This window comes from Lagenorhynchus albirostris, chromosome 2 (assembly GCF_949774975.1).
Source record: "Lagenorhynchus albirostris chromosome 2, mLagAlb1.1, whole genome shotgun sequence".
Taxonomy (NCBI): domain Eukaryota; kingdom Metazoa; phylum Chordata; class Mammalia; order Artiodactyla; family Delphinidae; genus Lagenorhynchus; species Lagenorhynchus albirostris.
The window spans coordinates 119,133,806-119,158,143 of NC_083096.1; the positions used below are offsets into that span (position 1 = coordinate 119,133,806).

The 24,338-nt window shown below is 35.8% G+C and overlaps 1 protein-coding gene across 1 annotated transcript in view; it reads left to right on the forward strand.

The window, feature by feature from the left end:
* Nucleotides 1-24,338, forward strand: part of PIGK (phosphatidylinositol glycan anchor biosynthesis class K) — a 136,345-nt gene that overhangs the window by 41,836 nt on the left and 70,171 nt on the right. The window contains exons 6-9 of the mRNA XM_060139724.1: nucleotides 955-1,051; nucleotides 3,290-3,407; nucleotides 3,632-3,742; nucleotides 18,856-19,028. Coding sequence (XP_059995707.1) covers nucleotides 955-1,051; nucleotides 3,290-3,407; nucleotides 3,632-3,742; nucleotides 18,856-19,028 — 499 coding nt within the window. The remainder of the gene's footprint in view (nucleotides 1-954; nucleotides 1,052-3,289; nucleotides 3,408-3,631; nucleotides 3,743-18,855; nucleotides 19,029-24,338) is intronic.

Below are 24,338 nucleotides of genomic sequence, written 5' to 3' on the forward strand. Positions count from 1 at the left end.
TGTGTGGGTTGTGCACTGCATATGTCTGGCTCGGGTGGTGAGTGGGAGCTGAGATCTAGTATATGTTTACATTTACTCAGCTGTGTGCCCTGCTATAAAGTTGTATCTAATGGGAGAGAGAAATATTCCTCTTCCCTTAACCCACCCTAAGGCATAGCCACTAACCACTTTTGAGCTTACAGGACTACTTATATTCAGTGGGAGCACTGAAACACACAGATTTCTCTACTTTGTTACCCAGTGGGAAGTACCTTTTTAAAATCTGCACAAAGGACATATATAGACACGCTAATGATGACCTTACTGATACATTTCTTACTTTACATCTGAGGAAACTGAGGCCTAGAAAGGTTAAGTTACTTGCCTAAAATAACACAGTCATTAAGTAGTAAAGCTAGTGTTTGTATCCAGGCAGACTGGCTCTATCATGCATTCTAAATGTCATAATCTTCTGGTCAACTCTCATTAGACAGTGGTTGATGATTGTGAAAACATCAAGTTTTAGGTGAGAACTACACTTCCTATTGATATAGCATTTCAAGTATATACTGTGAATAGTGCTAGCTTACCATGGGACTAGCTAGTGTCTTCAACTCCTTTCTCACCAAAAATGTTTGCCTGGTATTTGAGAAATTTTTATCTATGGAAACTCATTTCTGACATAATAATGGAGCCAGTGAAAAAAGTATAAATGTGTTTTTCTAAAACTGAATGATAGAAAATCTTTTAAATATATATTATATCTACTATTTTGTGCATAGTCTATCATTATTCTCTTTAATTGGTATAGCAGAAAATTAAATTTATTTGTTTTTACAGTACTTTTTATTTTAGAGTATAAAATAACAAGTGATATTAAAATATTGCCATGAATGCAGTGAATGTTTATATCTGGATGTGTGCAGTTTGCATTAAAAACAGTGTCTGTTTGATCTTTCTGACTCTTCCTATAAGGACATGGTGGAAACGGTTTCTTGAAATTTCAAGATTCTGAAGAAATTACCAACATAGAACTTGCAGATGCTTTTGAACAAATGTGGCAAAAAAGACGGTAATTGACAAATGACTACTTTTCATAAGATAGATTAGTACCTAATTTTTCCATGGTTAGTAGAGTTATAAATCTTATGAGATCTAAACTTATTTTAATAAGTTATTTCTTCTACTCTAGATTTATGTTTGTTATTTCTATTGAACTGAACTATTTTTTATTTTTTTAGAAATTGTACATTGCAGCAGTAGTTTTATTATATTTTACAGAAGTATGAACTGAATTCTTTTTAGAAGAAAAATTTGGGTTTCTTAAAGAGCATGGAAAGAAATTCACCTGTTAAGATCATATCTCTTGTTATTGCTCATCCTGTTTGGAGGAAATAAGAGTCCCACCAACCAAGTTCCCCATTATTTAGGAGGATTGTGAACATATATTTATTTTTCATCTTGTACTTATTCTTTTTGCACAATCTTGGGCCCTCCAAGTGATAGGAATACATTATTTCTTCTTTGGAAAAAAGATGCTGAAATTAGGATTAGTATAAAATTTGTAGCAACTCACATTAAGGATGATATATTGTTAGTAATCCGTGGTAAGCACCCTTTAATTGAAAGTTGTCATATGAACTTAAGTGAATTTAAAGTAGCAGTTGAACTGTTTTTAAATTAATTACCCTCAGTAAATACTTATTGCTTACCTTCTGAGCATGTGGCACGGAGGGGAATATGATGCTTATTGTGCCTTCAAAGTTTTTAAAATCTAGTAGAAAAGAGAAATGTGTACACAACTCTGCTACAAATTAAATATTCTAAATTCTGAATTATAGGCATAAGGAGAATGTATAGAAGTGTTGAAGAGGAAGCTTTTGCTTGGTACTGGTTTTATCTTATTCATAGCTTACATTTATTGAAGGTATACTAGGTGCTGGGCACTGTTATATAATGTGTTGTTCTGTTTAATTTTAATAACACCATGAGGCAGATATTGTTATTATTCCCATTTTTACAAATGTGTAAATTGAGGCACAGATAGATTAAATAACTTGCCAAACTTTATACAGCTCATAAGTGCCAGTACTAGAATTCACATCCAAGTGGGCCTGTCCCAGAGCTTACTCTCTTAATTGTTTTACTGTACTGCCTCTCATAACCTTAGATGTTTATGATCCCCAGGGGTGTCCACAGATTTTTGTCTCAGAACAAATGTGTCATATTAATCGTGCCTTCTATCCCTTGCCTAGATAATATTAAGATTCCATGCTTTCTTTTTTAGGTGTAGTGTTAGCTGTTTATTTAGATCCAATGTCTGAGAGAAACCTCTGAGAAAATGTTATTTGCTCCCTGTTTTCACCTTCACCAACTAGGCAGCTAAAATATAGAGCTTATTTTGTTATTCTTTCACTTTCAAAAAGCCTTTGATGGCTTCTTCAAACTTACAGGTTAAGATCCAAACTTTGTACAGGATACTTTACAGGTTGATCCTGCCTTACCTTTTTGAAATGAATTTCTCTCCATTTTACCAAATTAACTCTAAATCCAAGCTACACAATACAATTCCTTTTTCCTAAACATTTATACTTTTTTACATTTAGATGCCTTAATACAGGCTTTTTCCTCTGCTGGAAGGTGCTATTCCTCTCTTTGTTAAATAATATAACACTCACCCCTCACTGCCCTTGTCAGACATCACCTTTCCCTGACCTGCCTTTCCTTACAGTTTCCTCTGTTTCTTTCTCAGTGCTCTTGGAGCACTTTGACTTTGTTAGACTCTAAGCTCTGTGAGGGCAAGGACTATTGTATCCCCAGCTTAGTATCAGGCACATTGTAGGCCTTCAATAAAATTTGTAACACTCATCACATTCTGATTTAGTTATATGTTTATGTGTCTGTCTTCCAGTTAGATTTTAAGATCTTTGAGTATGGTGACTAAGTCATATATATATTTTTTCTGAATCTAGCTCAGTTTCTAGGACTGTGTGGGTGCCAGATAATGTTTTTTTGAATTGAACATGTGTTTGAATTCTGAATCTTGTGGCATAGATAAGGGAGGGGGAAGAAGTTGGGGCAGCCACTTTATGGCACAACTACTGCACTCTATTGAGGTGGTTCCCCTGGACAGGTTATACCTTTAGTATTTCTCATATTAAATTTATATTGGGAATTCTATCAAAAAATCTCAAATTTTTAGCTAATGAAATGACTAAGATATGACAAACATCTTAGGGAAGTATTGTAAAATGTTAATGTATGTTTAACAGCATGATTCATGTCAAAGATATTATCACTTTTCTTTCAGCTACAATGAGCTATTGTTTATTATTGATACTTGTCAAGGAGCATCCATGTATGAGAGATTTTATTCTCCTAACATAATGGCTTTAGCTAGTAGCCAAGTGGGAGAAGATTCACTCTCGGTAAGTGCATTTTTTCTTTCCCGTTTGTAAATGGCATTGTCTTTGGAATGTGTAGCTATTTCTAGGATCACTTATATGCTTTATAAATATATCTGTTATTTCTTATTCTTAGAATTCTTTATATCTTAGAAGGAAATTTTGATTATATTTAAAATATTTTGTTGTAATGTGATGATCCTATCTATTAGACATACACTTTTTTTTCCTTTGCTTTTTTTTTATAGCATCAACCTGATCCTGCAATTGGAGTCCATCTTATGGATAGATACACATTTTATGTCTTAGAATTTTTGGAGGAAATTAATCCAGCTAGCCAAACTAATATGAATGATCTTGTAAGTATTTGCTTGATTTGATTATAGCACAAGAGCTATGCTAACCTTAATGTGATAAGTGAAGTCTGTTATTCCTCGACTTCTAGGGTACTCTTCCATATGCTGAATGGTGGCCTTTTAAAGTGTTTTGAATCTCCCATTACAGTAGTATCTCTTTCTTTACAAGAGGCCTAAAACCTTAGCCTAGTTAACTTGCTATTCCTTGAGGTATTTTGCTATTCTCATTCATTTGCTCATGTTTTTTTTTTCCCTACCAGAAATCTCCTTTTTTAGATTCACATGTTAAAATTCTACCTATTCTTTGGGAGTCAGATCAGATCCTACCTCCTCCAGGAGATCTTCTCATAGTCTTCTTGTTGGAATTTATGTAAAATAAGTAAAGCTACTCAGAGCTTTATTTCTTTTTTTTTTTAAATGCCATTTGTCACAGTCTGTCTTTTTTTGGACTTACTAACTGAGTGTAAATGTTTTTCTCACTTAATGGGAAGTTCTTGAAGGAGAGAGGCCTCCTCTTACATATTTTTGTGCACCCTACAACTTCTAGTACCATGTTTTGATGTGGCCTGTTGAATTTAGTTCAACTTTTTTTCCTGAATTTTCTGCACTGATTGTCTCTTTTTAAAATAAATCTACTTTGAAGTTGCTATCAAAAGTAAGCATAATAAAAAGGTTGAAATAGCAGTTCTAGACTGGATAATTACTGTGAATTAATGACTTTCATTTTTTTCATTAATTTATATCTTAATTCATTCACAAATATTTCTTGAGATTTTGCTAAGTGACAGGCACTGGCTGTACTCTAGAGATAGAGGCAGATACTGTCCCTGCTTTTATGGAGCTTTGAAATGAATGGGAGCCTGAGTAGATAGGGTTCTGGACTCTAGTATTTCATAAACCAAGCAGCTTTGTATTGATCTCTTTTATTATATAGAAACCTTTCAGGTAGATTTCCATTTATTAAAGAGGTTCAACTCTAAAATTCTGAAAACCACTGCTTTAAGCTATCAGATTTGATAACATCAAACTACTTACTACATTTTGAAGTTTTGAAAGGGAATAACTGCCAACTAGGAATTCTGTAACTTGTAGGGTTATCATTCAGAATTGAAGGAGAGATTAGGAGTTTTCCAGATAAGCAAAACTAAAAGAGTTCATCACCATTTTACAAGAAATGTTAAAGGGACTTCTCTAAGCTAGAAAGAAAAGATACTAATCAATAGTAAGATAACATATTAAATTAAAAATCTCACTGAAAAAGGTAAATAAAAAGGTAGTGTGTTAATCATTTATAAAGTCAGTACAAAGGGTAAAAGACAAAAGTCATAAAATTAATTTAAAATACAATACTTAGTTAAGGGATATATAAAATGAATAGATGTAAAATATGTTATCAAAAATGTGTTGGGGAAGTAAAATATAAAGCTTTGGAATGTGTTCAAAATTAAGTTACTATAAACTTAAAGGAGATTGTTATATATGTAGGATGTTATATGTGACCTATGGTAACCACAAACAAAAAACCTTTAGTAAATACACAAAAGTAAATGAAAAAGGAATTTAAAATAACTGTAAAGAAAACAGTCAAACAACAAGGGAAGAAAGAAAGAGAAGAATAAAGGAACAGAGATGAACTACAGAAACAGTGAGAAAACAATTAACAAAATGGCAGTAAGTAAATACCTATCAATAATTACTATAAATGTAAATGGACTAAATTCTCCAATCAAAAGACATAGGGTGGCTGAATGGATTAAAAAAAACAAGACCCTTCTCAATGCTCCTTACAAGACACTCACTTCAAACCTTAAGACACTCACAGTCTGAAAGTGAATGGATGGAAAAAGATATACCATGAAAATGAAAATGAAAAGGAAACTGGGGTAGTAATAGACTTCCAAACAAATACTGTAACAAGGGCATTACATAATATAAAGGGGTCAGTCCAACAGTCCAACAAGAGGATATAACATTTGTAAACATCTGTGCACCCAACATGGCACCACTTAAATATATAAATCAAATAGTAACGGAAATAAAAGGAGAAATAGACAGTAATACAATAACAGTAGAGGACTTAATACCCCACTTAATATCAATGGATAGATCATCCAGACAGAAAATCAACAAGGAAACATTGGCCTTAAAAGACACCTTATATCAGATTGACTAAATAGATACATACAGAACATTCCATCCAAAACAAAAACAGCAAAATACACATTCAAGTGTACATGGAACATTCTGCAGGATAGATCACATGTTAGGCTATGGACCAAGTCTCAGTAAATTTAAGAAGTCTTAATAAATTTGAGCATCTTTTCTGATCACAACTGTATGAAACCAGAAATCAGTTATAAAAAGAAAACTGGGGCTTCCCTGGTGGCGCAGTGGTTGAGAGTCCGCCTGCCAATGCAGAGGACATGGGTTCGTGCCCCTGTCAGGGAGGATCCCGCATGCCGCGGAGCGGCTGGGCCTGTGAGCCATGTCCGGAGCCTGTGCTCCGCAACGGGAGAGGCCACAACAGTGAGAGGCCCGCGTACAGCAACAAAAAAAAAAAAAAAAAAGAAAACTGGAAAAAAACCCACAAAACATGTGGAGACTAAACAACATGCTGTTAAACAATCAGTGGGTTATCAAAGAAATCACAAAATACCTTGAGACAAATGCAAATGGAAACACAACATTCCAAAATCTTTAGGATGCTGCTAGCGAAAGCAGTTTCTAAGAGGGAAGTTCATATTAATACTGACCTACCTCAAGAAACAAGAAAACTCTTAACCATCTAACTCATTTAAAGGAACTAGAAAAAGAAGAACAAACAAAGCCTGAAGTTAGTAGAAAGAAGGCAATAATAAAGATCAGAGCAGAAATAAATGAAATAACAGCTAAAGAGACAATAGAACAATCAATGAAACTAAGAGCTGGTTCTTTGAAAGATAAACAAAATTGGCAAATCTTTAGCCAAACAGACTCATCAAGGAAAAATGAGCCCAAATAAGTAAAATCAGAAATGAAGGAGGAGAAATTACAGTCAATATCACAGAAATACAAAAGATCATAAGAGACTATTATGAACAATTATATGCCAACAAATTAGACAATCTAGAATTGGATAAATTCCTAGAAACATGCAGTCTTCCAAGACTAAATCATGAGGAATTAGAAAATCTGAATAGACCAATTACTAGTAATGAAATTAAATCAGTAATCCAAAAAAAAAGAAAAAACGCCAACAAACAAAAGTCCAAGTCTAGGTGGCTTCATAGGTGATTCTGCCAAACATTTAAAGAAGGTAATACCCATCCTTGTCAAATTATTCCAAATAAAATAATACACACTTTGGATAATACACACTTTTTCAGTTTGAGAAGAAAGAAAGAACACTTCCAAAGTCATTTTATGAGACTAGAATTACCCTGACACCAAAACAAAAGAATTGATGCTACAAAAAAAGAAAATTATTGGCCAATATCCCTGATGAATATAGATGCAAAAATCCTCAACAAAATATTAGCAAACCAAATTCAACAATACATTAAAAGAATCGTGCAGCATGATCAAGTGGGATTCATTCCAGGGATGCAAGTTTGGTTTAACACCTGCAAATCAATAATGTGATACACCACATTAACAAAATGACTGATTTAAATCATATGATCATTTCAATAGATGCAGAAAAAAGCATTTGACAATTTGACATCCATTTATGATAAAAACTTTACAAAGTTGGTATAGAGAGAATATATATACCTCAATATAATAAAGGCCATATATGACAAACTCACAGCTAACATTATACTCAGCAGTGAAAAACTGAGAAAGCTTTTTCCTCTAAGATTAGGAACAGTACAGGGATGCCCACTCTTGCCACTTTTATCCATAGTGTTGGAAGTCTTAGCCACAGAAATTAGTCAAGAAAGAAACAAAACTAAGTTATTTGTAGTGAGGTGGATGGACCTAGTCTGTCATACAGAGTGAAGTAAGGCAGAAAGAGAGAAATAATACCATATGCTAACACATCTATATAGAATCTAAAAAAAAAAGGATGAACCTAGGGGCAGGACAGGAATAAAGACACAGACGTAGAGAATGGACTTGAGGACATGGGGAGGGGGAAGGGTAAGGTGGGACGAACTGAGAGAGTAATGTTGACAGATATACACTACCAAATGTAAAATAGGTAGCTAGTGGGAAGCAGCTGCATAGCACAGGGAGATCAGCTAGGTGCTTTGCGGTCACCTAGAGGGGTGGGATAAGGAGTAGGGGAGGGAGATGCAAGAGGGAGGGGATATGGGGATATACATATGCATATAGCTGATTCACTTTGTTTTACAGAAGAAACTAACACAACACTGTAAAACAATTATATGCCAATAAAGATGTTAAAAAAAAAAAGAAATTAGTCAGGAAAAGAAATAAAAGGCATCCAAACTGGAAAGGAAGAAGTAGCAAAACTGTCACTATTTGCAGATGGCGTAATACAGAAATCCCTAAAGACTCTACCAAAAAAACTATTAGAACTAATAATGAATTCAGTTAAGTTGTAAAATACAAAATTAATATACAAAAATTGGCTGAATTTCTGTACACTAATAATGAACTATCAGAAAGAGAAGTGATGAAAACAATCCCTCTTACAATTGTATAAAAAAGAATAAAATACTTAGAGATGAATTTAACCAAGGAGGTGAAAGACCTGTATTCTGAAAACTCTAAGCATTGATGAAAGAAACTGAAGATGACACAAATAAGTAGAATAAATCCACGCTTCTGATTTAGAAGAATTAATATTGCTAAAATGTCTATATTTTCCAAAGCAATCTACAGATTTCTGTAATCCATATCAAAATAATAAAGACATTTTTTTAAATAGAACTAGAACAAATAATCCTAAATTTTATATGGAAGCACTGAAGACCCCAAATAGCTAAAGCAATCTTGAGAAAGAAGAACAAAGCTGGAGCTATCATATGCCCTGATTTCAAACTATGCTACTAAGCTATAGTAATCAAAACAAGTGTGGTACTGGGAGCACCCTTCTAGTTGCTAGGTGGGATGCTGCCTGCCCAATTCATGAATCATCTAATAAAGCCAGATACATCTTCAAATTTACTTGGTTGACTTTTATTTTTTAATGGATGGGTGGCAGCGATGAGATTTGAAGTGAATTTGGGATGGCTTTCAAGGAGCAGGAAACACAGGCATGGCACCCTGTGAACCCTTTTCAGTTCACTGTCTTTCTTGCTGTTTCCAAGGGCCATTGGTAAGTTCCTTTTGGTTGAGCTCTGTTCTTTTTGTGTTCGAGCTCCTGATCTAATTAGCTTTCCACAGTTCATTGTTTTGAGTGGAAAACTCCAGTCCCTTGATTCTGTCTCCACATTTGGTACTATGAAGGTTTAATATGCACCTCCACATTTGTTTGGAATCCTTTCCCAGATTCCCTGTTGAGAACTACTAGTTATAGCTGCAGTTCTCCTTTTGCTTGGAATCAGTCCGCAGTACTCATTCTTAGAGGTCTGCTCGTTCAGTCCTTTCCCCAGTCTCTCTCTCTCTTTTTTTTTTTTTAGTTACCATGGGTTTCTGTTAATGTGCACACGAAGTAAAGCCCATTGCTAATGGGAATTTCAGAAGCTAAAAGGCTGCAAAGTTTGGTGGGTACCAGACGTTTAAAAGTTATTAGAGTGCTCATCACCTAACCCAAAGAGTCTCATGTTAGGATAAGTTGGTCACAGAATGGGTTAGACTGACATCTAGGTCACTCACCAACCTCAAGAAAACTTCCATGCAATAATGTACACTGTAAAACACCACATAATTCCCAACCCTGCCACAAATCCCTCTTAGGTATTAGTTTGACTGAGAAAACCAAAGGCCTAGCTAGAAGAAACATGATCCTTTATGTACAAATAGTTGAGCACACTGCCTTCCATCACATCTGCTTAGTTTATATTTAAGAACTATGAATCCTGGAAGCTGCAGTTATTTAACAAAATGGCAAAGTTTTACTAAAATCAACCTAGAATTACATTGGCCATTAGGAGGAATGTTCCAAATAGGTAAGATCACTTAAAAACAAGGGCTCCCAAGTTAAATAAACCAAATGGAATACCTTTTTTAATTAGTATGCAGAAGTCTCCAAAAGCTTTCAAAATTCCAAAATAACTTCATTAAAAGATTCGTTGCAAAATCCAATGAAAAATTAAAGATACAAAAGATATCTAAAACAATGCCTAGGCCTCCCCATTTCACCTTCTTGGGGGTTCATTATTAAAACACTTGCCCAGAGATCAATGTTTCAGCTGTTATCAGCTGGGACCCTGGAAAAGAGATTGTTCTCAAGGCTCTGTGCAAATTCTTCCACATCAGCTTAAACTCCCATATGGGCCCCTCACAGAGTTGATGATACAGATTTTTTGGATAAACCGCTAAATTATTCCTAAACACTTAGGGAACTGAAATTATTCAGAGTCTGGTAAGAATTTAGACCTTATACCCGAAGCTAGATATACCCAGAGGAAAAGAAACATTCCAACAATAGGTAGATGGGTGTCATTCCTTTTTGCCAATCCCCAAACCTTCTCTCTTCGTCTCAAAATACTTGTAGATATTGGGACTTTGGAAATAGAATTATTCTGTACTTAATCTGTGTCTTTGTGATGTAGATTTCCTATCTCTATATTCTCTGAGACTTAAGAGTCATTCTTTGAAATGCAATTGTTTCTCATCAGAAAAGAAAAAAAAAAGACGGGAAGAAAAATTTGGCAGATACAAAAAAAATCTTAAGTGTCTTCTCCACAAATATTGGTAACTATGAGATCTCTCTTTGCATCTGTGTGTATCTCCTTATGTACGTTGTAGATATGTGGTGGTGTTTTTTTTTTAACCTCTAGATGGTACTGCAGAATTACTTTGTAGAAGAGCTCTATTTAGTTGGTTTGAAGACAAGCTTGTAAGGATTGTGTTACCGAGTGCAAGCACGCTCTGCTCGCCGCACAACAGGCCAATAAATCGGGAGACAAGGTGTTGAGGCAAGGAATATGACTTTATTCAGAAAGGCAGCAGACCGAGAAGGTGGTGGACTAAGGTCCCCAATAAAAACATCTTATCGGGGTCTGGATGCCAGTTTCTTTTATAGAATCAGAGAGGGAAGTAAAGCAAGAAGGCAGAATAGAGAGGGAGAGGCGGGGAGGAAGTAAAGTAAAAAGGGCCATCAGTCTTGCAAAAACATCTCCTGGAATGGCCAGCCTCCAGGAGGGCATGTGTTAATTTCTTCTTTCATGCAGCCATTCCCAGGTGGGTAGGGTTCCCTGCGGCAGGCCATTATGTATGATTATAATAACAAAAGCAAGGAAAAGCAAAGGCTAAAGTCAAAGAAACAGAGCCAATGTGGAGTCAAAATGGGCATTCCAAAGTTGTCAGAAATACAACAGAAACTAACTGAAATGCTTTTTAAAATTATGTGATCTAAGATATCCTTTGTAAATAAAAGCTAGTTTAAGGTTGTTGGTTTATATTAAAGCAGAGATGTCTTTAGAGTTATCAGCATTAAATATAATACTTTTATTTTACCTAGGCTTGCAAGGAAAATAACTGGATATGATGAAGTTTTCATAAGTAATCTAAACAATTGTTAAGAGCAAGTATTAAATAAATATAAGTAGGATAAAAAGTTCTTAGTTGAACTTTTCAAATTAATTTCCCATATCTTTTCAGTAACCTGAAACCTTAAAGTTTTGCTAAGATTAAGTGCTAGAAATTTATTGAATATCTAGATCTCCCCAAATAAGAAAAAATACTGAGCCATTAATTACTGAACATAGGTTTATCTACTTTTGGTTTCTTATTATAGAGAAACTAAAGATAAATTTGGGTTTATTAGTAAGCGTGTGTTGAGTGAAAAAAATGTGCAACCAAAAGTTGAGAATTATGTTTTGTTTGGCAGACAAAATTAAGGACTTAAGCCCAGGATGTAGCTTCTCAGATAGCTCTGAGGGACTGTTATGAAGAGGTAAGGGAGGAACCAGATTTTATAAGAGTTTTTGCAAGAAAGACCAGGTAGTCAGAATATCAAAAGATTACTGTTGGACTTCCCTGGTGGCACAGTGGTTGAGGGTCCGCCTGCCGATACAGGGGACACGGGTTAGTGCCCCGGTCCGGGAAGATCCCACGTGCCGCGGAGCGGCTAGGCCCGTGAGCCATGGCCGCTGAGCCTCCGCATCCGGAGCCTGTGCTCCGCAGCGGGAGAGGCCACGACAGTGAGAGGCCCGCGTACCGCAAAAAAAAAAAAAAAAAAGATTACTGTTAGTTAAATAAAACCAGACATCTCAAATTAATGAATTTAGCACTTTTCTATGTATGGGAAGATGCAAGAGTCTGGGCTCATTGAAATCATTCCTTTGATATGCATCATAGCTGTCTAGGGCCAGTATCCTGGGCTTTCCCATCCTGAGTCCCTTCAGGGTGCACCTTTGGGAGCAGCTGTAGTGGCTCGATGGCTGCAACATCCTTTGTTTACTGATATGGCAGGCAACATTATTCATTCACACTTGTTTGGTGCCATGCTGAGAAATTTTCTATGAGAAAGCACATGTTTCTAGAAATTATAAAAAAGTATTTATAAGTTTGCCAAGCTGTAATGCTAGGGTAAGAGATAGTCCACAATTGTTTACTTCCTAAATTTTCACTAGAAATTAAGGTTTTTAAAGGTTAAAAATTCTAATTATGCAAGTAAAGCTACTAGAAACGATATGGGAGACATCTCCATAGGCAGGGAAAAGCACGATGTGTTTTTGGCTAAGAAAAAGTATGAGGAATAAAGATGCATTTGTGTTAAGGGAAATGAGGATAATTTTGTCTTAACTAGAACTTCTGGTTATGAAGGACAAACTAAACGTATATAAAAGGTTGAGAGAGAGAATTTTACCTTGTCTGATCAAGCTGGCTGAAATTGAATTGTTTATAAAGGTTTTAAAAATTAAGCTTTATTATCAATAGTGTACTTCAAACTAGAACTTAATTTTTTTCATCTGCTAAGTAGACAATATTGTTTCATATTGATCTGTGATCCTGTTTCTTCAAGTGTCCAAACCTTTTGGTATCTTTGACAGACTTCCCAAAATCAGATTCTAAAACTGAAGTCTTTTGACCTCAATTAACTTTCAAGTTTTTCAGAGGGTGCCTGGAACATTTCAAAGGATGTATTTCCTCTCCTTATAAAAAGGAAGATGTTAAACTGATTAGGCTTATTTCATACGTTAAGTTACATGGGAAACATTGTCAAATAAGAAGGAACAAGCTTTCTTTATGCTGTGTCTATATAGGTATGTATTATAAGTGTTCCAGAAATTGCATGAAGTTCTTGAAAGTCTGATATATCCGGGTGCATTATATTGTCTGTCATCAAAATTGAGGCTTACACCAAAGGACTGAACCTCAGTATTAGGGAGTTGCCCTAGCTGACTTTCATGCAAGGGCAGCAGCAATAGAGGCTTATAAAGATGGTGGCACATGTGGCTGAAGTCCATTCTGCTTCTGCAAAACATGACCCTCTCATTGCCAGACTTTTGCCATCCTGATGTCCTTGTAACATGGCAACAGTTTGTTCCTGAATCAGAGAAATTAAGGTGGGTAAATAATGGCTGTAAACTGAATGACCAGTCAGGGCTATGGGAGAACCTAGACAGCGTTTGGTTCTTCCTGGCAAACGTTTTTCTTTTTTTGCATTCTTTTGCCCACCCACCAGTGCATTTAAGAATAACAATTTTTGTCCCTAGAGGTGGTCTCAGACCTCTTCTCTCTCGTCTCCTTTAGCACCTACAACTGGACTTCATTCATTTGCCACTTAGTATGGGTTATCGGTATGTTCTTGTTATTGTATGTATGTTTCCCGGATGGGCTGAAGCCTTCCCCTGCTGCAAGGCCAGTACCCTCACCGTGGCAAAGAAACTGTTAGAAAATGTGTTTCCCACCTGGGGTATACCTTCCACAATCTCCAGTGATTGAGGCACACACTTCGCTGGAAAATCATACGGTCTTTAACGAAAGCCTTGCAAATTTCTTGGAATTATTACTGTCCCTATCACCCTCGATCATCAGGCAAGGTTGAGAGAACTAACGGAAAAAACTGGATTCAAGCAGAACAAGAATTAATAACATGGGACTGAATGAACTGATAAGGATGATTTTAATTTTTATGACTGTGTGTTTAAAATATTGCGGGTTCTTTAATGTTTTTTTCCAGATTTAAAGAAATCTTTTCTCTTAAGCTACCAACAATTTGGTAATATATACCTTTGTGAACAAAGATGAAACATTTACTTTTTCTCCCTATCTGATCCCCCAAATTCAGAAACTCTTAGTGAATATTCTTATTTTCATGTTCCTTGTAACAGGACACAATTAGAAACATGGGCTATATTACCAAGGCTTTGACTGGAATGTGTACATAGACTCAGACATGACCAGACAGATGCAAGAAACCACGTGGAAAAATCAAGCTGGTACTTTGCTTACAAAGTTCCAGCAAAGCAATCTTAAAAAGGAACTTATATGGTCAGTCACTGTTCTTCTATAAAAATCAGGCCAAGTTTAATACAGACAAATTAGTTTTACTGTGATTATCTCTGGTTAAAAAAAATGGGATAATCATAGAGAGAAAAATTATGTTTGCACCTTTGTAGATATTAGATTCTAGTCCTGTTAGTTGTCTTTGTGGTCAAAGATTCCTCTAGTTTCCTCAGATATCTGACTATGACTTACCCAATTAACATTTCCAGCTTTTTCTCACCCTTCTGATTTGGAATCACTAAGAACAAAGGCAGCCCTTGAGCCCCATTGGAAGGGACCTAACCAAGTGTTCCTGACCACTGACACTGCTGCAAAACTAAAAGGTTTTGAGCCTTGGGTGCACATCTCACAGAAAAGGAGGATTCCACCTGGCATCTGGTCCTGTGCTAATGCTGGAGACCCCTGAATCAAACTGACAAGGAAGAGAAGTAGCTGACATTGATGTAGACTGCTTCTGCCCAAGATAACGGATCAAGACTTCATACTTTAACTAAAACCTTTTCCTCTTTGCTTTCTTTCCTTTACTCTGGAATTGACCTGGAAAGATAACGCCATCATCCGTATCTCGCAGGCCATTGCTTAGAGGGGTAACCTCTCGAATTTAGAACAACTTTTTATTTCAGGTTAGGAGAAAATCTGACTGACCCTTGGCTTGAATGGGCAAGTGCAACAACACTTGCAAATGAATCCATTAACAGTGCCACCTAAGTGGAAGTAGTTTGTGCCCTGACAGGATTTGTCTTAGTCAGTGATGGTTATTCTTCCTTGGGCCTATGAATGCCTAGATGGCTGGTATATAACCAGGCAGTACCTATTAGGTTATCTAACTGTGCCCCTAACTGTTCTAGAAAGTACCTACCAGGAGGCATTCATAATTCAGAATCGCTTCCTTTGGCAGGGTCAATTTCCCTGATTAGGAGTAAATCCAAATGAGAATATGATGAGAAGCGTCTTCTTAACTCTTGAAAGTATTGCAGAATCCACTGCTAAAGCATTAGCTGCCCAGGAAAGATCCTTAGACTCTGTGGCTAGAGTTGTTCTTGATTATAGAATAGTCCTTGATTATCTTTTAGCTGAACCAGGAGGTGTCTGTACTACGGCCAATGCCACCAACAGGATTGACATTTCAGTCACTGAGCAAACCACTTGGCTTAAAAGGGTGACTCCTTCAACCGGGTCTTTCTTTGATTGGTTTGGGTCTTGGGGACCTGACTCTGAAGTGCCTTCCAAGTACTGGGAATTATCCTGCTTATAATAATCATAATAATCCCCCTGGCAGATCATATTCTCTCAAAAGCTTTCAATTCATGTGCACAGCTGCTAACTGCAAGACAAATGATCTCCTAAGACTGGAAGGTCAGAAATGAAATGAAGAGAATGACCAACTAAAAATTTATGAAAAATTTATGAACCTGGAACCATGATCTGTGGATGTTATGGGAATTAAGCAAAAAACGTTTTGGGCGCTCTCTATCCCCCATCCCCCTAGAGGCAATCTGCATGATAAAACCCTTGTCATTTCCTCCCCCTACACCCCCCAAAGGAAGCCTGGCCTAACAAAATCTTTTCTTTTGCTAATAGCTCCCCGACTTTCCTCCTATAAAACCTATTTTGTACAACTCCTCAGAGCACCCTTTTAGTTGCTAGATGGGATGCTGCCTGATTCATGAATTGGCCTGTTAAAGCCAATTAGATTTTCAAATTAAAAAAATAATAATCATATGGTACTGTACAAAAACAGACACATAGAACAATGGAACAGAATAGATAGCCTGGAAATAAAGGCATGCTTGCTTATATGGTCAGTTAATATACAACAAAGGAGGTAAGAATATAAAATAGGGGAAAACACTCTCATGCACCCCAGTGTTCATAGCAACATTATTAACAATAGCCAAGATAGGGAAGCAACCATATGTCTCCATCAATAGATGAGTGTGTAAAGTTGTGCTATATATACAATGGAATATTACCCAGCCTTAGAAAAGAATGAAATTCTGCCATTTGCAGCAACATGGATGGACCTAGAGGGTATTATGCTCAGTGAAATAAGTCAGAGAAAGACAAATACTGTATGCTATCAACTATGTGTGGAATATAAAGAAAAAACACAGAAATAGACATACAGAGAACAAACAGATGGTTGTCAGAGGGGTGGGTGAGTGGGGACACGGGTGAAATAGATAAAGAGGATTAAAAAGTACAAACTTCCAGTTAAAAGTAAATAAGTCATGGCAAAGTAATGTACAGCATAGGGAATATAGCCAATAATATTGTAATAACTTTGTAGGGTGACAGATTGTAAGTAGACTTGTCATGGTGATCATTTTGTGATGTATAAAAATATCAAATCATGGGCTTCCCTGGTGGCGCAGTGGTTGAGAGTCCGCTTGCCGATGCAGGGGACACGGGTTCGTGCCCTGGTCTGGGAAGATCCCACATGCCGCGGAGCAGCTAGGCCCGTGAGCCATGGCCGCTGAGCCTGTGCGTCCGGAGCCTGTGCTCCGCAATGGGAGAGGCCACAACAGTGAGAGCCCGCGTACCGCAAAAAAAAAAAAAAAATCAAATCACTATATGGTATGCCTGAAACTAATATAATTGTTTCAATTATAATTCAATTTTTTTAAAGTGGAAGTTTTTTGTTTTTGTTTTTAGCAGCAAAGAATATAATACTTATTTAGTGTTTGCCAAGCTCATTCAACTACTTTTATTTTCCTGCTTTTTTCTGCTAGTACCTAATAAAACCGACCAAGTTACTCATACAGGAATACCTTTGATATACCTCGAACTTTAATTTTATCTTGTTTATTTTATCTTTTATTTTGTTTATTCAGCCTTCTGTCTGTTTTGTCCTTGTTTGACATTTAACTTTCTTGATCTTCCCCCACCGTTTTTTCCTTCTTTGCTTCTTAATTTATATCCTGAACTCTTCTTTGTATTTCCTGTTATTGCTTTCCTGAACATGGAAGGCAGTATGATGTTAGACCAATTAATCTCTTTGAGTCTTAGTTTGAAGGAGAGATAAGAATTTTTGTATACCTCAAAGTTATTGGTAAGCTTAAATGAGAATATCTGCAAACTGCTTAACACAGTGCTTGGAACACTGTTTCATAAATTATAGTTGCTGTGCCCTTCCTCATCCCTCTACTGTCGTGTTGATGATTATACCTACGTAGATAGTCTTGTCCCTACAAGTGGTAAAGTGCTGTGGGCTCTGGGTCCTTACTAGTGGGCCTGTAATGGTTTCCTTCATATATGCTGCCAAATTGAATTGAATTTGAATTGAATTCAATCTGCCAAATTGAATTCTTTGCCTTAACATGTCTCTGCAGCTGCTCCTTTATTAGGAATGTTATTTCCAATCTAATCTTCCTTTTCTTTCAGAAAATAGCTAAAACCCCACTCCTTTTTTCTTATCCTCAAACACTAAGAAGTTTATCTTTTTCTAAATTAGAGCCTGTCCCTTTTTTTTCTGCCTTGTTATGTTTATTCATCTCTGACTAGACTTAAAGCCTTGAGGAGAGGACCCAAGTCTCATCAATTTTTGTATCCCCTATGGAAGGTAACCGTATGAGGTGTGTATAATAGACACTTTTTATGCTTTGCTGAGTGAATGAACATGTGTCTGGGGTCAGCAGACACTTGGTCCTGTCCAAAACGTCCATACGACATTTGGCCCATGCCAAAAGGTCCTTGAAATTTGGTCTTGTCCAAATGTTCATGAGCATATTTGGTTCATGCCAAATGGTTTTGGACAGGGCCAAATATCAAGGACCTTTTGGCATGGATCAAATGTCCTGCAAAGGTCCTTGGTAATGCACTGATGTGGAATATCAGGAATAAGATTAACATAAAAAATATTGCAAGATCTGCGTAGTGGTGAAGTTGTAGTTTTCAGACTATTCTCTGGAGCACTATAGTGTATGAGGTGCTTTGGGTTTGTAATTTTTATCATGGATAAACTAAGAAAGTTACTTGATTTATAGAATGGTTTTTGTAGATTCACAGCAGGAGGATGAAGGGGATAGCTAGTGAGCAGGCTACACTTAACTTCCTGCAATCCAGAGCAGCTCTGGTTTCATCTTTTTTACATATTGAGCTACTACGTAATATTTTATTTGAATTTAAAGTTTGAATGAAGGGTCATGATTACAAAATGTTTAAAAAATGCTCTGGTAGAGCATTCCACTGAGATGGATGTAGTTACAGAAAAAAAGCAATTCTCTTGTCATAGTGTTGCCTATGAGTTCTCATAAATAAGTGTTCAAAATAAACTTTGTAGCATATGATTTAAAAAAGTGAATGTTTTTTCGTTCCCTTGCCAGCTTCCTGTTTTATTAATAACCTATTCTAATGTCTGTAAAGCTCTTAAGGTGTCAAGCATTACGATAGCAATGAGACTTTAATCTTTAGAACCAGTAGTTTCTTTAGGTTGGGAGAGCTTTGAAAATATATTACAGTCTACTATATTGTATTAATGGATTTAATAAAAGTTGTATGAATATGTAAGCATGTGTATTTATTATTATTGTACATATTTTTTTCAGTTTCAGGTATGCCCCAAAAGTCTATGTGTGTCTACTCCTGGACATCGCACTGATCTTTTTCAGAGGGATCCTAAAAATGTCCTGATAACTGATTTCTTTGGAAGTGTACGGAAAGTGGAAATTACAACAGAGACTATTAGTTTGCAGCCAGATTCAGGAATCATGGAAAGCAGGTATTCATCTTAAATTATTATTTGAATAGAGTAGTCTAGTCTCATGATTTGTAAACTTTTATGTAACATTATATTAAGAGATGAAAATTAGTATTTTTAAAGAAAATCACACATTTCTACCCATCCTTTATGTAGCCCCTATGCTTTTCAGATTAATGGGCAGAAACTCTAAATATCAGTGGGAAGCTAAGATCTTGATTAGGGTTATGTTGTAGCTCCAAAATATGTCTGTAGAAGTATGAGTTCAGTCTTGGTTTAAAAAGGACTAAAACTGGGACTTCCCTGGTGGCGCAGTGGTTGAGAGTCCGCCTGCTGATGCAGGGGACACGGGTTCGTGCCCTGGTCCGGGAAGATCCCACATGCCGCAAAGTGGCTGGGCCTGTGAGCCATGGCCGCTGGGCCTGCGTGTCTGGAGCCTGTGCTTCGCAACGGGAGAGGCCACAACAGTGAGAGCCCGTGGACCGCAAAAAAAAAAAAAAAAAAAAAAAAAAGGACTAAAACTTACACAACAATTGACTGTCTCAGAGCCATACTTTTCTGTCAGTAGAGGTATATATGATGGTTCAGAAGACCTTCATGATGGGGCAGGTATGTGAATGTTTCAAACATTATTAATACTCTCTAACAATGTGTAGATTGTCACCTATTGCAGTAGAAGGTGTTAAATGACGTGACACTGAATAGGGAAGTTGGCAGCTGGGCATTTAGAGTATAATAGGGCCCTAGGAATCTGGTAGATGCAAGGCAGATAAACATATAAAGGGGAAGTGAGTGTCAAAAGAATATAGGTGCAAATGTATACTTCAAACTATAACACAATGCTTGCATTTTCAGAATTTCTCTGGGCTCCAGCAATCTGACTAGTTCTCTGCCACGTGTTTTGGTTCAGAGTCTGGGTGGTTTGTGAACCTGGTTCAGTCCTATCTCTGGCTTTTGCCTAGTGTTGTATTCTATTAATCTTCAAAAGTTTATCTTCAGGATTTCTTTGGGGGCTCTTAGTTATTGAGTAGGGAAGAGAATGAGAGAGAGAGATATAAGCCAAGTACTCCCCTCTTGGGGAATGGACTGTGTGTGTGTGAGTAGTGAGTGCGTGTGCGCACGCGTTTGTGTGTGTGTGTGTGTATGTGTGAGAGAGAGAGAGAGAGAGAGATTGCGAGAGACTGGTTGATTTGGGGTATGTGAATTTAGAAGTATTTATAATGTTCTGCTTGTTTTCTTTTCTGTAAACATTTTTAAAGGTACAATACTTTGTTGGGATTAAATAGTGTCTCAGTTAATAGCCACTTTCTTGAACTATATAGACGTATATTTTCCTAGCCACTAAACTTTGTTATTTGGGATTGTTTAATGCTGTCTATTGGAAACTTATACTCCAGGGAACTTTTCTGGATTGTCAAATGGTGGCATATAAATTACTTTTAATTTTGAAAATTTAAAAGATTTATGATTGAGCTTGTGAATGTTTTAGAAATAAATTTAAAAACTAGCAGTAAATTATTCCTTATGAAGATTTGAAATTGATTTTATTATTATTTCCTATTATTCATATTCAAAGTGTTGGATTCTTTCTTTTTCAATTTCCTGTATCTGTTGGCTTAAAAAATATTTTCTTGAGACAGCAGGTGATACCCTCAACAATATCACTTTTATTTATTATTTAAAATTTCAAATTACTTTTGTAAAATAGCTAAACTATACCTTAATACTTAGCAACTGAAATTGAAATTGAGCTACTATATGTTTTTTACCAAATTCATTTTGTAATTTCCCTTGAACTTAAGCCTGTAATATACAAGATATACCTTCTCTTAATCGTCTGAATATTGCATTAATTTCCTTTAGAGATAAGGACTATCTTTATACTTCTTCTGTGTTATTTTCTATTCTATCCACTTAACACAATATTAAATATATAATAATTGTACAATAAAAGTGATTTCAGTGGAATTCTACTGAGTTTTATTTTATGTTCTGGAAAGATGAAATTTTTGTCTCATAAAGTATCTCCATGTATTAGTTCGAAAGCAAAAATTGTGCTGATAATTACCTTCATTTATCTATAATCAAGGAGAAAATTATATTAAGCATCAAAGCCAGATACCAGGCACTGTGTTTTGTTTTTGTTTTTTAAGTTATTTTATATTGGAGTATAGTTGATTAACAATGTTGTGTTAGTTTCAGGTGTACAGCAATGAGCAGACACTGTTGAATTAGAGCACCCTCTAGTGTTTATAAATAAATTTTATTTAGAACGTTGCTTACAGACGGTTTCATAATTACTAATATTTGTTATCCAGTTAATTTAGGAGGATTAAGTTCCCAACATGTTCCAGGAATGAATGATAGAAATATTATCTCATTATATATAGGTGCTATTTATGTGCAAATATGAATGGCAATTGGATGTTTGTTTAGAGAAAAGTATTATATATTCTTGAGAGATCAGCTATCACAAAAAACTATTTTATTAAGGAAATTATGGGCTTGAATGTATATGTATTTTTTGAAATCTTAGGTTAAAAACATCAATACAGTTACTGTTATTAAAATTGGCAGTTAAACTTTTAAGAATACTGCTTTCTACATATATTAAGAAAATAACAACTCATTTGTCCAGATTGTCCATATTTCATATTTTGTGTATTAAACTAAAGTCAGATATGATGGAGAACATTAGTACATAAAATTGACTGAAGTAGCTGTATGACATAATTGGTGTTTTGTATGTCTTCTGACAATATACATATTATATGAGTAAGGTACAGTCATAAAATACTTATATTGAGTAAGGTCATATCCTTACAGTCATATCCTTATTAACAACAGTTGTTTCAGCGTATGTTATTGTGTTACTTATTGTGTTTTTAATTTATTTACAAGAACAAATGAGGTAAAATAAGGACTGATTGCAATAAGCTTGGCTTATATAACTTAATTCTAAACTGCTTTATCTGAGTGTATATAGGTTGACTTTTGATAAATATGCAAACAGCCTGCCCTCAAAGAGTTGGACTTTCTGGAATATAATAATAAGTCCATGTCAGTGTTACTCAAAGTATGAGAGTACCCTAACTATAGATATATAGGGAAAATAGCCTTTAGCTTGAGAATGTAAAAATACAGGCACCAAAATGTAGAAGTGTAAATTCTGTAGGCATTACCTAAGAAAAAAATGGAATCTGGGACAATATGAATTGTAAATGCTCAACATTTATCTTGGTTGTTAGATGACATCTTACCTAGTCTGACTTTTGCTTTAGGCTCTAAATTGAGGCGCTTGATTCTATCTATTTTTTTGTTGTAATTTTATTCTGTTATACTAGAATTTCTTTCTCTCTTTAGGCAGTCTTTAGCAACTGAAAATTTTGAATCTAGCAGGAAATTTGAGGATGGACTCTTTTCTTACAGATTTCTTATAGATAGAGGGGTGAAAATGGGCTAACAAGGTCAGTCTGTATTTTGAACACCACAGTGGGACTCTTTCAAGAGCTCGGTAAGGAAGTCCCCACCTTATATAGGAGGTCAAAGATCAGACAGTTGTCACAGAGATTAGATTTTGAGCCTTTTCCATGTGCTTCATGCTTTATATAACATATTATCTAGGACGGTTGGATTGTAAATAGTAAACTCCAAGATAAGCTAGCATTATTTCCTTAAAGATATTTATATATAGGTATTCTGTGTTTTATGGAACCCAAGGGCAGGCCTCAGTAAGGGCCTGGAATCAGGAACCAGAAATCAGTCAGAAATGTGGGCAGTACTCCCTCTGTCTCCCTGTTCTAATCTTTTCTTTCTCTGCTGCTCTGAATGTAGGGGATAGAATGTGTACACACTACTCTTCTGGAAATTTATATCTGTTCTGTTCATGATAAAGCCCAGATACAGAATTAACTTGCTCATTCTCCATTTTAAGCTCCCCAGAGGGCTTCTTGATTAGCCCAGCTTGAGTACTGACCCAGCTGGGCAGTAGTGGGGTCATTTAACACAAAGTCATAGCTACTGGGGGGCCCATCCCATGTGGATAAGAGGAACCCTCCAAAAGGAAATTGGGAGCTATGCAGATACCCTCAAGGAAAAATTACATTAATCCCATTTAATTCACATAATTGCTTTATGAGGCAGGTGTAATTTTCCCATTAAATAGATGAGTAAAGTGAGGCTGAGAAAGGTTTAAGAAACCTGCCTAAAGTCCACATCTAACAAATGGTGAAATCAAGATATGAATCCAGGAATGCTTCCTACCTCTAAAAAATATATATATTATTTTATTGTTTTATAATTTACGCTGAGTTGCTTTCTTTTAAAAGTATATAAAATATACATGACAGCACAATGAATTATCAGAAAGCAACTACTCAAGTAACCACCAGAGAAAGAATTAGAACAATGTTGGTACCCTGGAAGGTTCCCCAACCCTTACAACCCTTCTCAATCTCTACCCTCTCACTCCCCCTCAAAGTTAACAGTGATCCTGTCTCTTATGGAGTTTACTTTCTTGCTCTTCATCTTAGTTACATTACCTAAACGTGTATCCCTAAACGTTATGTTTTGTTGCTCTTGCTAATACTATGTGTTTGGAATTCATTTACGTTGTTGTATGCAGCTGTGGTTCTTTTTTTTTTTTTTTTGAGTTTAGTAAAATTTTTAGTATATAGTTCTGAGTTTTGACAAATGCATACACTTGGATCATCACCATTGCTAATCCATCACTACAGAAATTTTCCTTATGCTCCCTTTTCTCCAATCTCTCCCTCATATCCCACTGATCTGTTTTCTCTCCCCACAATTTTGCATTTTCCAGAATGTCATATAGATAGAATCGTATATTCTGTACTCTTTTGAGTCTGGCTTCTTTTACTGCCATAATGCATGTCAGATTCATATCTGTTGTCACATGTATCAGTAGTTGGTTCTCTTTTATTGCTGTATTGGAGGACATTTGTTTTTGCCCCCTAGTTTTTGACAATTAAATGAAGCCACTATAAATGCATACAAATATAAGTTTTCATTTCACTTGAGTAAATATAGCCAAGAGTAGGTTTGCTGGGTCACATGGAAGTGCGTGTTTAACTTTATAAGAAACTTCCAAACTATTTGCCATAGTCACTGTACCATTTACATTTCCACAAATAATTGTTCCACATCCTTAATTACACTTGGTATTATCTTTTTAATTTTAACTATTCTAATAGGCATGTAGTAATATCTCATTATGATTTTAATTTGCATACACCTGATTGCTAAGGACATTGAACATCATTTCATGTACTTGTTGGTCATTCATACATGTTTCATGATGTGCCTATTCAA